Source organism: Myxocyprinus asiaticus, chromosome 32 (genome assembly GCF_019703515.2).
Source record: "Myxocyprinus asiaticus isolate MX2 ecotype Aquarium Trade chromosome 32, UBuf_Myxa_2, whole genome shotgun sequence".
Lineage (NCBI taxonomy): Eukaryota > Metazoa > Chordata > Actinopteri > Cypriniformes > Catostomidae > Myxocyprinus > Myxocyprinus asiaticus.
Genome location: NC_059375.1, coordinates 13,700,503 through 13,717,175, shown reverse-complemented (window position 1 = coordinate 13,717,175; position 16,673 = coordinate 13,700,503). Strand labels below are relative to the sequence as shown.

Sequence of the window (16,673 nt, the reverse complement as noted above, 5' to 3'; positions counted from 1 at the left end):
CTGTTGCGAGGCGCGTGAGGTCCGAGAACCACGTCTGGGCAGGCCAGTAGGGTGCTACTAGGATTACCTGCTCCTCGTCCTCCCTGACCTTGCACAGGGTCTGTGCAAGTAGGCTCACTGGGGGAAATGCATATTTATGTAGTCCAGGGGGCCAGCTGTGTGCCAGCACATCTATACCAAGGGGTGCCTCGGTCAGGGCGTACCAAAGCAGGCAGTGTGAGGATTTGCGGGAAGCAAACAGGTCTACCTGTGCTCGACCGAATCGACTCCAGATTAGCTGGACTGCCTGGGGGTGGAGTCTCCACTCTCCCCTGAGCATAACCTGTCATGACAGCGCGTCTGCTGCGGCCGGAACCTCTGCAGGGCGAGCAGTACTGCCAACAACTCGAGGCAGTTGATGTGCCAACGCAGCCGCGGGCCCGTCCAGGAGTCAGCCGCTGTGTGCCCGTTGCATACGGTGCCCCAGCCCGTCTTGGAGGCGTCTGTCATAACCACGACACACCTGGAGACCTGCTCTAGGGGAACCCCTGCCCATAGAAATGCTAGGTCATCCAAGGGCTGAAGAGGTGGCGACAGATTGGCGTGACGACCACGCGATGTGTCCCGCGGCGCCATGCCCATCTCGGGACTCGAGTCTGAAGCCAGTGCTGAAGCGGTCTCATATGCATCAACCCGAGCGGTGTGGCAACTGCAGAGGATACCATATGCCCCAGGAGCATCTGAAAAATTTCAGTGGAACCGCTGTCTTCTGTCTGAACGCCTTCAGACATTTCAGCACCAACTGTGCACGCTCGTTCGTGAGGTGCACCATCATCGAGACTGAGTCCAACTCCAAGCTGAGAAAAGAGATGCTCTGAACCGGGGAGAGCTTGCTCTTTTCCCAGTTGACCCAAAGCCCTAGACGGCTGAGGTGCTTGAGCACCAGGTCCCTGTCTGTGCACAGTAACTCTCGAGAGTGAGCTAGGATCAGTCAGTCATCGAGGTAGTTGAGTATGCGGACGCCCACTTCCCTTAGCGGGGCAAGGGCTGTCTCTGCGACCTTCGTGAAGACGTGAGGGGACAAGGACAGGCAGAAAGGGAGGACCTCGAAAGCAAAGCGCAGGAAGGGTCTGTGTCAAGGTAAAACCGACGAGCCAATCTTGATGCTGGACGCTCACTAAAATGCGTTTTTGCTTCAGCATCCTGAACAGGAGTCTGTGCAAGGCCCGGTTCAGAACTCGCAGGTCCAAGATTGGCTGCAACCCACCGCCTTTCTTCGGTACGATGAAGTAAGGGCTGTAAAACCCTTTCTTCATCTCAGCTGGAGGGACAGGCTCTATCACGCCCTTGCGCAGAAGGGTCGTGATCTCCGCACGCAAGGTAGCGGCGCTCTCGCCCTTCACCGAGGTGAAGCGGACGCGAACTGAATCGCGTAGCTGAGTCGGACGGTCCGGGTCAGCCATCACGACGGGTTGGGAAAGTGCTAGCCACGCGTCCAAACTCCAGGCGAGGGGGACCAAGGGGATAATCATGTCGGACGAACCGGCGGGTGGGGCCTCGTGGCGGAGCAGAGCCTGAGGTGCCACATCGCAGGGGCTCGAGCCCCATGGCCCCAGGGACATCGAAGCACTTAACTGGCTGCTGATACCCACCATAAGATTGGTCGAGGAGGGGGGAGGAGGAACATCGTCCCCGCAGTCCTTCGGAACCAACCCGGTGTGGGCGTGTTTGTGCCACAGCTGGGAGCGCAGGGGCGGGGGGTCTGCTGCTGGAGCGCCAAACCTGCGAAAATGGGACGGTGGACGCGGTCATGACGACGGTTGTGCACACCTGACATGTGACCCAGAGAACAAGGAAACCACTCTTTTGTTGAAGCCTCTTGGGTAGGCGGCGATAAATGAAACAAAAGATTCTCCTCCCGGCCCTCCACCGGGGGATGGAGTGGTCTGTCTACCAGCTCCGTAGAAGCGGATCTCCTCATCCCTGGGTCATCCACGGGTGGCATCTGCTTCCTGCGGTGGGCTCCACGCCGGGGCTGGATGTGTTGAATTGCCTCCATCTGCTGCTTCACCACCGAGAACGGTCCTCAACGGTGTCGCCGAATAGGCCAACCTGGGAGAATGCAAGCCGCGACTGCAACATTGCCATGGTCCTGTTCTCGCAATGAGGACAAGACCCATCCACGAACAATGTCTCCACGTGGGCAGTGCCCAGACACGTAAGATAGCGATCGTGGCCGTCAGAAGCGGAGAGATAACGACCGCAACCAGGAATAACACACAAACGGAAAGGCATCTTTAAAAAGACGTTCCGTGTGTGCCGCTCTTTTAGAATGAAAATATACTCTTTTTAGAATATACTCTTTTTGTTATTCTGCTGAAGCGCCCAGGGGCATTCTCTGCACTCCACGGGTGCAGAGGGGGAGAAGCTGCTGAAATGCGGTGTAAAATCCAGCAGATGAGGTGAATGAACTCACGGATGAATTCAGCTTCAATAAATAGAACCGCCCGGCTCCGAAAAGAAAATCTGAATGAGTGGTTGCATACCAGTTCCTTTTATACCCGTATGTCCGGGGGAGTGGCACGCAAATTCCACTCACCAATTCCCATTGGCCTTTTTTCAAAGATCAGAGGTGTTTAGGGCTCCCAAGATTGACCCTTAGTGTCACTACATCGACACAATTTTGAGTGAATGACAGATAGGGAACTAGGATCTGGACCAAGCTGACCAAAGTAGAGTGGAACAGTTTCAAATCCATCCTTTATAACATAAGATCTTTCATCTTATAGTTTCAAATCACAGAAGACTTGGTTTTCTTTAATCTAAAGATCTAATTGCAAACCTTTGAGTGATATCACTGTTTAATTCTTAGTTTTTTGGTCCATATGGTACATTTCTCTTTCTGTAATAACAGACAGAGCCTAAATGCAAAAGCAACACCTGATTAGGTTCTCATAAATATGCAGAACTGCATAAAGAACAGAGGATGAAAGGGCGCTCATAAAGAGGCCTGACTTTCATTAGCGGAGATGAGAAGCTTCGCAGCGCTGCTTACACTGGAGAATTACAAATCAGCCACCAAGAAAACACTGCAATAAATGCTGGGAGCGAACCACTACACCCTTAAATTGGTAAAATTACTTTTCTGTTTCTCCTAAACAAGGCGTAGATGATTCTCTAACCATTCATTTTATAGATGACTTCATGGAATTGCATTTACAGTAAAGTGAAAGTTTAATGCTGCCATCACTTACTCACCCTCAAGTTGTTCCAAACCCACATGACTTTCATTCTTCGTACTGACAGTCTAAGTCATCATTTTACTTTTATTGCTTCTTTTACTTCCATATAACAGAAATGAATGTTGACTGAGGCTGTCAGTCCCTAATGAAACATTTTGCTTAACATTTCTCTATTAGTGTTTCACAGAATATAGAAAGTAATGAGGGTGAGTAAATGATGAGATATTTTTCATTATTGGATGAACAATCACTTTAAGAGTCTAAAAATATGCTTTTGATGTTATGGAATAAGTATGTGTGGGTGTGAGAGCGTTATAGTTTTCCCTTCCCCCCTTTCAGCTTTAAACAAATGATGGTGCTGCCATTTTATTTTCTGTAAACTAGCCAAATTCTGATCCCATACTCTGAAACTAATCATCCAATCTGAAAGACAGTGAACCTTAAATCATAAAGCAGTAAGACACATTAACATCACAAAGAGCAATAAAAGAACCATTTAGTGACTCATATGAATGAACAACATGCTGTCCTTTTCAGTACATCTCCACAAATGCACTTGATTTCACAGCAGACGAAAGTTTAAGTATATACTTTCTTATACAAGAATTTGAGATTCATACCGAGGACAATATAACAATCTTTTTTGTCTAGACTAACTTTCAGACACCTTCATACTGTATCTGATAAACCACTGTAAACTGTAGGGGCATTCTTTATACAAAATTAAAAATTAAGCCATCCACGTGGTAAGAAGGTTGAGGGTTTTCCACACACATTGAAAATCCATAAAATAATAAACAAAAAAGGTAGTTGATAATAAAATAACAATGGATTTATTATCCAAAGGTTAAAAAATACAACAAAAAACATGCTTCGTGCTTAACATGGGTTAATGCACTAGGTATCATGAACTAACAATGAACATTATATTTTTACAGCATTTATGCTAGTTAATAAAAATACAATATTTCATTTTTAGTTCATGTTAGTTCATAGTGCATTAACAAATGTTATTACACCGCTCTCTGGAATACTCGATTCTGATTGGTCAATAGCGCCATCTAGCAGTCTGATATGTCTGAGTATCAACCGTACCTCAGGGGATTAAGACATATCAGAGCGGTCATTTGGGTATTGCATATCATCTTTCCTATTTCTCATATCACTCTGCGATCACGACAAGTAAGCTAATAAAATAATTTAAATTAAAATCAATGTTTTATGTCCATTTATTTATTTATCTGGCAAGTAGTCTTAATAAGCTGGATAGTGAGCAGTCAGACGGTCATTATTTACAAAATATTCACCAACAGAACTCTGATGCAAACCGTAGGTGCAAATCGACTGTTCAGTGATTTCTTTCTTCTTACATAACATAATTTCAATGCAAATAAATATTTCATGTCAATTTATTATTTATTTTGTTTGTAGCTGTGTAATAAGTGGGATAATGTAGTCAACCGGTTGTTATTGCAAAATAAACCTATTCAGTGTGATACAAGATCACCATATCTGGGTTTATTTTGCAATAACAAATGGTTGACTGTACATTATCCATTACTTAACAAACGGAACCTTATTGTAAAGTGTTACAAATGGAAGTTAATAGAACACATTATTTGTACGTTTTAAATCAAACAATGTTTAAAAGTCATAAATTCAGATTCAGAACCACTGTATGTCCATAAAGCATGATCAAAACCCAAATTTTTATAATGCACAATCAATAAATCAACAATCAATTTAATATTGGAAACTTAGACTGAACAAATGCATTTAAACTTAAATGGCTCCAACACAAAAAAGACCCACAAATGCACACATTCATAAAAAAATAAAAATAAATATGAAGACAGATATTTAATACAGACAAACAAGCATCAGCGTGAAATCTGTTCAAATGAACAGACATGTAGGCTATCTGTTAGAGTCTATTAAGTGTAGAGTCCAGAGAGTATAGAATTTATTCCTGTGTTCAGCCTCAACAGGAATTTGAGACTGATACACCCTAGTGGACACATCCAACACCAGCCATATACTGGCACAGCAGCAATATAGCACAGCATCCCTCTGTCTCTCTGCACAATGGTATCAAAATTACAAACAGCGATCTTGAAATAAGTCCCAAAAGAACATTTTGTGTATGCATATTGCCTGGCAATAAAGCAACAAGCGATAAAACCTCTCTCTTTAGGGGTGTTCACACTAACATTAATTTGGTTGGCAAGTCTTTGTGCTGCATTTGTATGAATTAACTCAAGTTACCAGAAATTGTTAACTATTACTGAAAATTAAGCAATTCAGGTTTTGTTGCTCCAAATCTCTATCAGTGTGAACGCCCCTTTCCATGTAACTCTTACCAGCTGCGGCCACGACATTTTGTCAGTCACTTGGTTTCTATTATGCAGCGTACTTCTGAAAAGCTGTGCCCACCGTGAAATCTAATTAGTCCAAAATTCTGCAACTCAAAACTGTACATTGAACATAAAATAGCTTCTCATTGGCTATGATTCTGTCACTTTACGTCACACATGAACAGAGGATAGTTTCACGTTAAGTGTCCCATCTGTACCTGTGGTTGTGACGGTCCTCACGGGCGGCAGTCTTGAGCTGGCGATTTGGTGGGTGAGTAGAGGCGATGAGGGGAGAGAGCGAGACGACCCCTCCATCATACGAATGTGCTGCAAACCCTCAGCCATGGAGATGGGAGGTATTGCGTAGTCAGCCTCAAAGGCACAGTCACTGTCTATACTGCCACCTACAGAATTGCAGCGACACATGAAACAAATGAAAGTATTAATGGGTATGATTACAGTAGGGCATGTTTTCAGCACACAAATGAAAACTTGTTGGTACAAAACAACAAACCTAAAAAACATGAAAAAAAAATAAAAATAAAATATTATATATATATACAGCTCTGGAAAAAATTAAGAGAGCACTGCAAAATTACCAGTTTCTCTGGATTTACCATTTATAGGTATGTGTTTGAGAAAATGAACATTTTTGTTTTATTCTATAAAGTACTGACAACATTTCTCCCAAATTCCAAATAAAAATATTGTCATTTAGAGCATTTATTTGCAGAAAATGACAACTGGTCAAAATAACAAAAAATATGCAGTGTTTTCAGACCTCGAATAATGCAAAGAAAACAAGTTCATATTCATTTTTAAACAACACAGTACTAATGTTTTGGGCCAAGTTGGGAGGTTGCTACAATTTTCAGGAACTGTTTTAAATGCCAAACAATATCAGTAGAAAACTATGCGAGTTTTGAGGTGCAACTATTTAAAATAGATATGTCTAGTCCTGTTCTCTGTGCATTATATACAGACCTCCTAACTTGCACCAGGAAGCACACTAGTATTTCTTCTCTACATTGGCTTCCAGTTGAATATGGAGTTCAATTTAAGGTGCTCTTGATTGTCTGTATGGGCTTGCACCTGATTACATTTCGGAATTTTACATCAATATCAAACCACTAGACCACTAAGATTTTCACAGAGCCTGCGGTTGAGTGTCCCCAAGTCTTGTCTTAAAATCATGCATTCTCTGTTGTGGCCCCTCGCCTTTGGAATAGTTTGCCTCTTCACATTAGATCCTGTGGTACAATTGAGTCTTTTAAATCTCAGCTGAAGGCTCATCTATTCTCTATTGCCTATAACTGTGTCTAGATGCATTGTATTTATTCTTGGGTTTATGTTCTATATTGTCCATGTGTTTTAAATGTGCTATAGAAATAAATGTGATTGACTGATTGATTGATTGATTGATTGATTGATTGATTGATTGATTGGGGCTGGAATCGGGCAGATTCGTCTTTGTGAAGGACGCATGAATCAAGCCACGTACAAGGTTATCCTGGAAGAAAATTTGCTTCCGTCTGCTCTGACAACGTTCCCCAACTCTGAGGATTGCTTTTTACAGCAGGACAATGCTCCATGCCACACATTCAGGTCAATCAATGTGTGGATGGAGGACCACTGGATCAAGACCCTGTCATGGCCAGCCCAATCTCCAGACCTGAACCCCATTGAAAACCTCTGGAATGTGATCAAGATGAAGATGGATGGCCACAAGCCATCAAACAAAGCCGAGCTGCTTGAATTTTTGTGCCAGGAGTGGCATAAAGTCACCCAACAGCAATGTGAAAGACTGGTGGAGAGAGTATGCCAAGATGCATGAAAGCTGTGATTGAAAATCAGGGTTATTCCACCAAATATTGATTTCTGAACTCTTCCCAAGTTAAAACATTAGTATTGTGTTGTTTAAAAATGAATGTGAATGTTTTCTTTGCACTATTCGAGGTCTGAAAACCTAGTTTAGTTTTAACCTTAGTTATTTTGATCAGTTGTCATTTTCTGCAAATAAGGCGGGTCACTCCCTATGGTGGCTGCCATGTTGATATCACATGACCAGCCATGTCTTGTAATTCAACTGAGGTAATAACCTTTTTAAACTGAAAACTGTATGCCTCCATGGATTAGAGCCAGTGAAAGCTAAATATGTACTTACTTAGTGCACCTTTAAATGTTACTATTTAAATACATAAAGAAAATCATTTTTACTAATGAATTTGCAGAACAAATAACCTTTAAGCTAGAACACAGCAGATATGCGTAACACAGTTGAATGTTATTTTTTGTTTATCAGGGCTGTATTTGAATGATATGATCTCTGCATGACTTTGTTGTCCATCCAATACAAAATGCCTGTGGGGCAAAATGTACACGTGCTCACACAGACGCAGAGTAAAGCACATCATGGTACTCTTCCGAATTATTGAACTTGTCAATCCAAGTAGAATATCAACAACATGCTATTAAAGTCTAAAGGCAATAAAGACGTTCTAAACTTTTGGCCCCCTTGTATGGACATGCATGTTATGCCAAAATTTAAGTTTATTATTCAGAGAAAATATTCCCCTTCGGTGCAGCTCTAAAATCTCAGGGTGTCTCACCTCACTCCCTAGCTCTCTATGTCACGAATCAGTATATCATGAACATGAATTCAAGCACTGGAATGGGGGTTGATCCAATGAACATTGGGACATTGATCGCTCAAAAACCTACTATGAAACGATTACGAGGTGACATACTAAAAGGATAGTTCACCCAAAAATGAAAATGATCTCATAATTTACTCACCCTCATGCCATCCCAGATGTGTGTGACTTACTTTCTTTGTGCAGGAAGGAGAAATTATATTAAAAAGGACTTAAATATTGATCTGTTTCTCACCCACACCTATCATATCACTCCTGAAGACATTGATTTAACCACTGGAGTCATGTGGATTACTTTTATTCTGCCTTTATATGCTTTTTGGACCTTTAAAGTTCTGGCCACCATTCACCTGCATTGTATGGACCTACACAGCTGAGATATTTTTCTAAAAATCTTAATTTATGTTCAGAAGAAAAAAGATAGTCATACACAGCTGGGATGGCATGAGGGTGAGTAAGTGATGAGAGAATTTTCATTTTTGGGTGAACTATCCCTTTAAAACGCTGCTGGTATTAGTCAACCACATCGCTGTAGAAAAGACACCATCATGCATATTCTATATACTGTAGATGTTAAAATGTACAGTGCTATAATGAAAGAGAAATGACACAAACAAATAAAAATACAAAGGGGTGCCTTTTTAACCTTCTAAGGATGGTTTTGGGAACTTTTCAGTGAAGTACTATTTTAAAACAAAGAATTAGTATGAGACAAGGCAATGGATAGTTTCTAAAAGATATGGCAACCAAAAGACAGAGCTGAATCATATCTTACCTTGTCCAGTGAAGTTGTGCAGGGGATCCAGGCTGGAAGTTGGTAGATCAAATGTTTCCTCGTTCCCTCCATCTGCAGAGGAAGTACGAGAGAAAGAGCAGAGCGAGTGAGCACGAGGAGGTGGAGTGGGGCCAGCTTGAGTCCGTTCCAGCAAATACACTAAGTTGGCGTCCAGTAACCAGGTTCTAGTGTGCAAAACCCCCAGCAGAGTGCTCGCGCACAGACCCTCTACGTTCTTCCGCCGAGAGGGCGACTTGCCCCTCAAGGTGGCAAAGTGTGGGACTAAGGGAAGTCGCCATTTCTTGGTCTTCCCCATAATCACTCAGTGAACAAACATGACTCCATCAAAACTTAAATATTTGTCCTCTACGGACTGGTAGGCATGTACAGGAAGTGATAAGCTCCAAAAGTGCAGTGTAGTTAAGTCAATGGAAGTCTAGCATTGTGCAGGAAACAGTCAAGCTGTTGTAGACTGCTCCACTTTTGTGGTTTTGGCGTAGAAGAAGGTGGAGCTGGAGAGAAAATACAGTAGCCTACTGTACATGATGGATTAGCATTGAGCTAACGATAGCAGGATCACTACTTTTGACCTCAGGGGACTGGAGAGAACGGCCCTGGCCTATTATGACAGGAGTATGGTTCGTCAATGGGCATTAGCTTCATCCCTGTAGAACAGACCTCTTTATAGATCTTGATCAGTGGCGACACAAAGCAAGCGTATCATACAGAGGATCTCATAAGAAGACTGCTATCACAAAAACATTGGCCAGGTCTTGGTAATAGTGCTTTTATTCTCTGGATTGGCAGGAAATGGAAGGTGAAACAGTCATGTTTTGAATCCCCCTGTGTGTTAATAAGTAGATTATTATTTGCAGGAATTACAACCCTACTAAAAAAAAGCCTATGGTGGTTAGCTGTTCTCCCAGGCTGGCCAAGCTGGTTAGGCTGGTCTGTTTTTATGGTTTAAGAGGGGTTCTGGGCACTTTTCAAGTGGTCAAGCTGAGAGACAAGCTGGCTGACCACTGAAACCAGATAGACACCAGCTTAGGAGACTAGCTGGACCAGCTTAAACCAGCTAAGTTCAGCAAACACCTTAAAGGAATATTCCAGGTTCAATACAAGTTAAGCTCAATCGACAGCATTTGTGGCATAATATTGATTACCACAAAAATGAATTTTGACTCATCCCTTTTCTTTAAAAAAATCAAAAACCGAACTTACAGTGAGGCACTTACAATGGAAGTGAATGGGGCCAATTTTTTTGAGGGTTTAAAGGCAGAAATGTGATGCCTATAATTTTATAAAAGCACTTAAATTGATTCTTCTGTTAAAACTCGTACAATTTGAGCTCTAAAGTTAAATCGTCATTTTTACAGACGTTTTAGGATTTGTTGACATTACATCATCATGGCAACAAAGTTGTAAAACTGGCTATAACTTTACACATAAAAGGTTAGTAAGTGATTTTATCACACTAAAATCATGTTAACACGCATACTGTTTACGTCTTGTGGCTATACTTTTGAAACAGCGAGTATTTTAACGTTTACGTATTGGCTCCATTCACTTCCATTGTAAGTGCCTCACTGAGACCCAGACGTTTGCTTTTTTTTTTTTTTTTTAAAGAAAAGGAGGGGAAAGTCATGTTTTAGTGGTCAACCAGCTGGTCTCCCAACCTGACCAGCTGACAAGTGCCAAAAACCACTCTTAAACCATCAAAACAAACCAGCCTAACCATTTAAACACCAGCTTGGCTAGATAATTAATCTAAGACCAGCAAACCACTTTCTTTTTTTCTTTTTTTAGCAGAGAAATGAAAATAATAAATTGAAAGTAAATACATAAAAATCCAACACACAGTGCCCATAGTGGGTGAAATGATCAACCTAAATCGATTCATGAATATTACATGCCTGAGGGTCAAGCACTGCAACACGGCATACATGTGCAATGTAGGTCAGTGTTTGCTTGGCTAACAACAACCTTGTTTCCCAGTGTCCAGTCATGAGTTTGAATCTCAAATGAATATCTTCTATAACTAAGTAACCACAGAGTGATACCGAAATGCTGCACAGACCACTGAAAGGCTTGGACATTTCTCAACACAGAACATTCGATTAACCGATGCTAAATTAGCTTCAGCCATTATGTGAACATTGGTGATTGCTTTCTCCCATTCTCTTAAGGAAATTGCTGTCCTGTTACAGCACATCAAACAGGAATTTACTGTCACGACAATCAATTTTCCATTAAGAAGCGATCAAAGGAGATGAGAGGGTGAGACGAAGACATGCATTTCTTTTAATTACGTCAAGGAAATAAGACAAGAATTATTGCAGCAGTATATAAAATCAGGGCTTATTTCTCTAGCTTAACATAATAATACAATCATCACTACCCAAAAGGCCCAGATGATCATGGGGTATATGAGGTTTGTTTTAGATTACTTTCACATAGCCTGACTTTTTACTATCGGCATAAAGTCTGGTCCACACTGCAGCTAGGGTTGCCACTTTTGAAGTTGTAAAATACGGGATACTCTCTCTAGAGTTGGGGGGTCTGTAGGCACAGTTTCCAACAAATATTACGGTTAAATTAATGATCTTGAACAATTTTGCGGTGACGCCATCGGACAAGCTTACATATGGGACAAGTCACATCCCATATTGATTCGACACAGGATGCATAATTTCATCTTTAAATACGGGATGATTGCATATTTTACAGGACGGGCGGCAACCCTAATTGAAGCTTATCCTGGCCAAAAACCACCCCTGGCCAAGAACCACCCACTTAGACATGAAGATACTGTCTGGCTGACAAAACTGAAACTAAAATTAATCCTTGGTCATTTTTAGATTATTGCAGTTAATTTTGGAGTCATGAAAATGTTAGAGTTAGACCGATATTTCAGTTTTACAGATTAATCAGTGCAATTTTTGCAACTATCGGTTATCGGGAAAAATCTATGCCGATAGTTTTTTATTCCTCATTTTTTTATTCCTCATCAGTAAACCTCATCTAGTGAATATATATATATATATATAGATACATACATACATACATACATACATACACACACACACACACAAACTCTTCATCTGGTGAATATATAGGCAAAGTCCATGTAAGGGGGTTCAGTGGAAAGGAGGAGGCGAGAAGCAAGGTTTCCCAGTTCAGGTAGGTGTTTAATTTGTCCAGCTTGATGCTTACAGTTTTACAGGAAAATATTTACTTTAACATACAACATCACAATAGCTTCTGTAGCAGTGTGGCTTTTCTTGTGCCAGTCTCTCTCTCACTGCGTCTACTGGCGGTGTGGCTCTTTTATGCCACTCTCCCCGTGCTCACTGAAATTAGAGACAGGTGTTAGACATAATTTAGCTCAGGTGTAAGCGCCCTTACCGCTTTCTCTCTCTCTGGAGAGATGCTTGACCACGCCCCCACTGCCACAGTCCACTATTGGTCGACCTCTAGAAAATATATTTTAGTTTAGTTTCAGTTTTTCCAATTCTGTTTTTATTTAAGTTAGCGAAAATTTTGTCATTTAATTTTTGGTAAAGATTATAACACTGTCTTAGACTAGTTTGGGATTTAGTGCAAACACTAAAAATTAAACTGTATAATTCCCACTGAGTATCGCGTACAAAATCACTTCACAGTGGTTAAATGATCCACTCATTATGCTGAAATTTATGCCCTGGGTTTTGGTCTTGACACAACTGCAGATCTTTATGTGCTTGTATCTTTCATTACAGAAGAACAGATTACATGCAATATGATCACTGGGGGCTACGTTTGTCCCACAGGAGTGATTTGCATTATATCTTTGGTTGAGTGAGTTTCATTATGTATCTACACCGCAGAACAGAAAATCAAGATAATTTGTAATGCTTACTCAAGGCCATAAGGTTTAAAGTGCTCATGCAGTGTGCAGATAATTACTTCTAAAACAGCTTTTGAAATAACAGAATATTAAGGTTCTTCCATTCTGTCCATATTACCTGTATGCAAATGTGTACATACAGTATACTTTGTTGTTTAAAAGCAAAAAAGTTATTGAGCAGACTCACTTTAAAGTGAACAGATGTACTCAAATGAATCACCACCTTTAGAGCGATAACAGAGACATCTGTTAAAACAAGAGGACATACAGTATAGCTACATTCAAGGGCGTAGATCGAAGGGGGGGGGGAGATGTTACAGCATGAAGCATCTACATGTTTCTATTGATCATGGTATAAATATTTCATTTCTGCCTTATTTAGCAGCATAAACCTAGAAAACTTTTTTACATTTGAAATGTTTACTTTTTTTGTGTGTAAATTCATAACATTATTATTAATCATGTATTTCCCTGGGATTAGTTTAATAATACTAGTTACCACATCTGTGATGAGGTTTCTAATACAGTTGCTGAGGGAGTAACAGTACTCACTTTTTCAAATTTTGTTGTTGTTGTCCTAATCTTGTAAACACGTAATTCTAGTTCTGTTCACGCCATCTCGCTCCAAAAAGTCTCATTTTATTCCACTAGATGGTAGCAAGTATTAGAAAAAAATATTTTTTCTCTATCACATTTCATCACAAAATGCCGATCTGAAATGTAGGTGGCGCTTTAGCGCATTTTTGTCCTCACAGATGTGCTCTTCCATGGACATTCAGTCTATTCAGTGCACTAGAAGCTCAATGTGTCATTAGAAAGCTGAGATCCTCCTCTTTGCGATGATTTTTTAAATTTTATCATCAAAAGTCGATAGCATGTTTAGCATGCTTTTCCTGCTGGACTGCATTTTTTGTTCTAGACATCTTAGATATAACACTGGATTATTCACACAAGCAAGCTCACAAACGAGTAAAAAATGCCTAATTTTTCAAACTTTTTTTTTTCAGTATTGGCAAACTGGTAAGCAAAAATAATATTTGCTCTCGTCACCCATTCACCGCAATAGACGTTTATGCTGCATCATCAGACAGAGCTTGTTGTCATTGCAGGCAATCTCAACGCTGTGCGTTACAGGGAAGACATCCTCTTCCCTCATTGGGTACCCTTCCTGCAGGCTCATCCTGATATGACCCTCCAGCATGACAATGCCACCAGTCATACTGCTCGTTCTGTGCGTGATTTCCTGCAGACAGGAATGTCAGTGTTCTGCCATGGCCAGCGAAGAGCCTAGATCTCAATCCCATTGAGCACATCTGGGACCTGTTGGATCGGAGGGTGAGGACTAGGGCCATTCCCCCCAGAAATGCAAGTGCCTTAGTGGAAGAGTGGGGTAACATCTCACAGCAAGAATTGGCAAATCTGGTGCAGTCCATAAGGAGGAGATGCACTGCAGTACTTAATGCAGCTGGTTCATACAAATATTTACACGTTATGTTTGCTGAAAATAAAAGCAGTTGAAAGTGAGAGGATGTTTCTCTTTTTGCTGAGTTTATATTGATTCATTCATTGACCATTTCTACAGATTATATCTTTACATCAGCAGGTACTGACAAATTAGAGTATTTTGTGTTATGAGTGAGTCATTTAGTGATTGATTCAACTGATTTGTTAAAAAACGCTAAGTCATTCACATTCAAAAGAAGGATTCACAAATTTCAAACAGTACCACAGATTTGCGGTTTAATTCAAGGCTTTGACTGGGTCATTAAATTCTTGACTATAACTGTCTATAAGTAATATTAAAGGTACAGTCAGTACCTCATGCTACTCATTAAAAAAAGTTTTACTCCTAAAGAAATGTATTATTTTGAAACCTAAAAAATCATGTCAAGTCACATGAGATGAAGATTCCAGTTACATCTGTAACCTTACAAAAGCTGTTTTATTCTACATGGATAGGGCCCCCTCACAAGGGCTGCCATGTTTGCATCATATGACCAGCCGAATACAACTCAGTTACCACCTTGTTTTCAGACACTTTCACCCATGAATTACATTAGTGATGGCTGACTGTAAATAGTGAATTTATACAATGGCATTGGTAACTGAAAAGTATTGTGTTTGAGTGATGCTGCATCCATACCCCTACGTGTCAGTGTAAGTCCAAGACGAAATAAACAAAAAAATTACTGACTGCACCTTTAACTATAATATTGCACAGTATAATATGAACTAGGCACTGTGTTTGAATTCATTTTTCAACTGAAAGAACAAGTTTTATTTTCTGTCAAGCTTCAACTGACTGAAGGTGTCTCTGCAGTATTTTCCAGAACTTTTGCACAAACAAGTTTTCTCAGAGATAATTAGAGTCAGGAGTTGGCAAACCTGGCATCGATGTAATGAATCGATATTTGAGGAGTGGGTTAGAGATACTTTGACTTATAAAAATACACTCAAACATTTTGAGTTTGCTATTCACAAGAAGCATCTGTTAACGTCGACCATACCTCACCAAAAAGAGATTTCCGAAGACCTACGATCAAGAATTGTTGCTTTTCACTGAGCTGGAAAGGGTTACCTCAAAGAGCTTAGATATGCATCTAGACAAATTGTCTATAAATGCAGACGATTTAGTACTGTGGCTAATCTCCCTAGAAATGGCCGACGAGCCAAGATAACTCAAAGGGCACACCGCAGAATGCTCAATGAGGTAAAAAAGAACCCTAAAGTGTCAGCTAAAGACTTTAAGGAATCATTGGAACTGGTTAACATCTCTGTTCATGAGTCTACTATACACAAAACATTAAACAGTCATGGTGTCCATGGCAGGACACCACGAAGGAAGGCGCTGCTTTCCAACAAAAATATTGCTGCGTGTCTGAAGTTTTCCAAAGACCACCTTGACACTCCACAATGCTACTGGGAAAATGTTTGTGGACTGAAGAAACTAACGTAGAATTGTTTGGGAAGAACAAGCGAAAAAAGGCACCACATACCAACATGAAATCATCATTCTAACGATGAAGTGGAGGGAGACTAATGATTTGGGGCTGCTTTGCTGCTTCGGGGCCTGGACCGCTTGCCATCATGGAGGGAAAAATTAATTCCCAAGTTTATCAAGATATCCTACAGGATAATGTCAGGGTGGCTGTGTGCTGGTATTTTTTTTTTTGTTTTTTGTTTTTGAAGCCAACCTTTTCTAGCCGATGTCTGAGTGGTTTGATATTGTCTATAAATGTACATCTTGATAATTGAACCAGGAGTGCCCAGTGGGACATCCAAACAATTGGACATTGTTTTGTACCTAATTTATGCATGTGTTTTGCTTTAGGTCTACTTTTTTTGAGTGTTCAGTTGTCTTTTTTCCACAGCTGTCCTTCATAATGACCCCTTAACAGTGGGGGTTTTATCCAGGAAAGCGGTAGATTTTAATTATTCACAGGCAGAGGCCAATTAGAAAACAATTGTGCTCTTGTTATAATTGTGTCCTGTGTTTTTCATCTGTGCAGTCCCAGACCTTTTTCAACATAGGAGCTGAATACTTATGCAACCAGCATTTTTCAGGTTTTTATAAAAACAAAATGCTACAAAGAATGCTACATTCAGATGATTAATTTGGAGTTTCAGTGCTTAAGATATATCACAGAGAACTTAATTTCAATGACGGATTTGTAATTCAGTACAATAAAAGAATAAATTAAGGGTCTAAATGACCTGCAACATTTACTGCAATAATTGCACTATAGTTAAAACTTTGAAATTCACAAATACTTTTCACAAAGT

General features: G+C 40.6%; 1 protein-coding gene across 4 annotated transcripts in view; it reads right to left on the bottom strand.

The window, feature by feature from the left end:
• The window catches only part of LOC127422777 (protein TANC2-like), a 173,853-nt gene that overhangs the window by 111,792 nt on the left and 45,388 nt on the right, over positions 1 to 16,673 (bottom strand). For all 4 annotated transcript variants that reach the window (XM_051666527.1, XM_051666528.1, XM_051666529.1 and 1 more), the window contains exons 3-4: positions 9,005 to 9,076; positions 5,794 to 5,979 (exon numbers count right to left, since the gene is read on the bottom strand). In XM_051666527.1, coding sequence (XP_051522487.1) covers positions 5,794 to 5,979; positions 9,005 to 9,076 — 258 coding nt within the window. The remainder of the gene's footprint in view (positions 1 to 5,793; positions 5,980 to 9,004; positions 9,077 to 16,673) is intronic.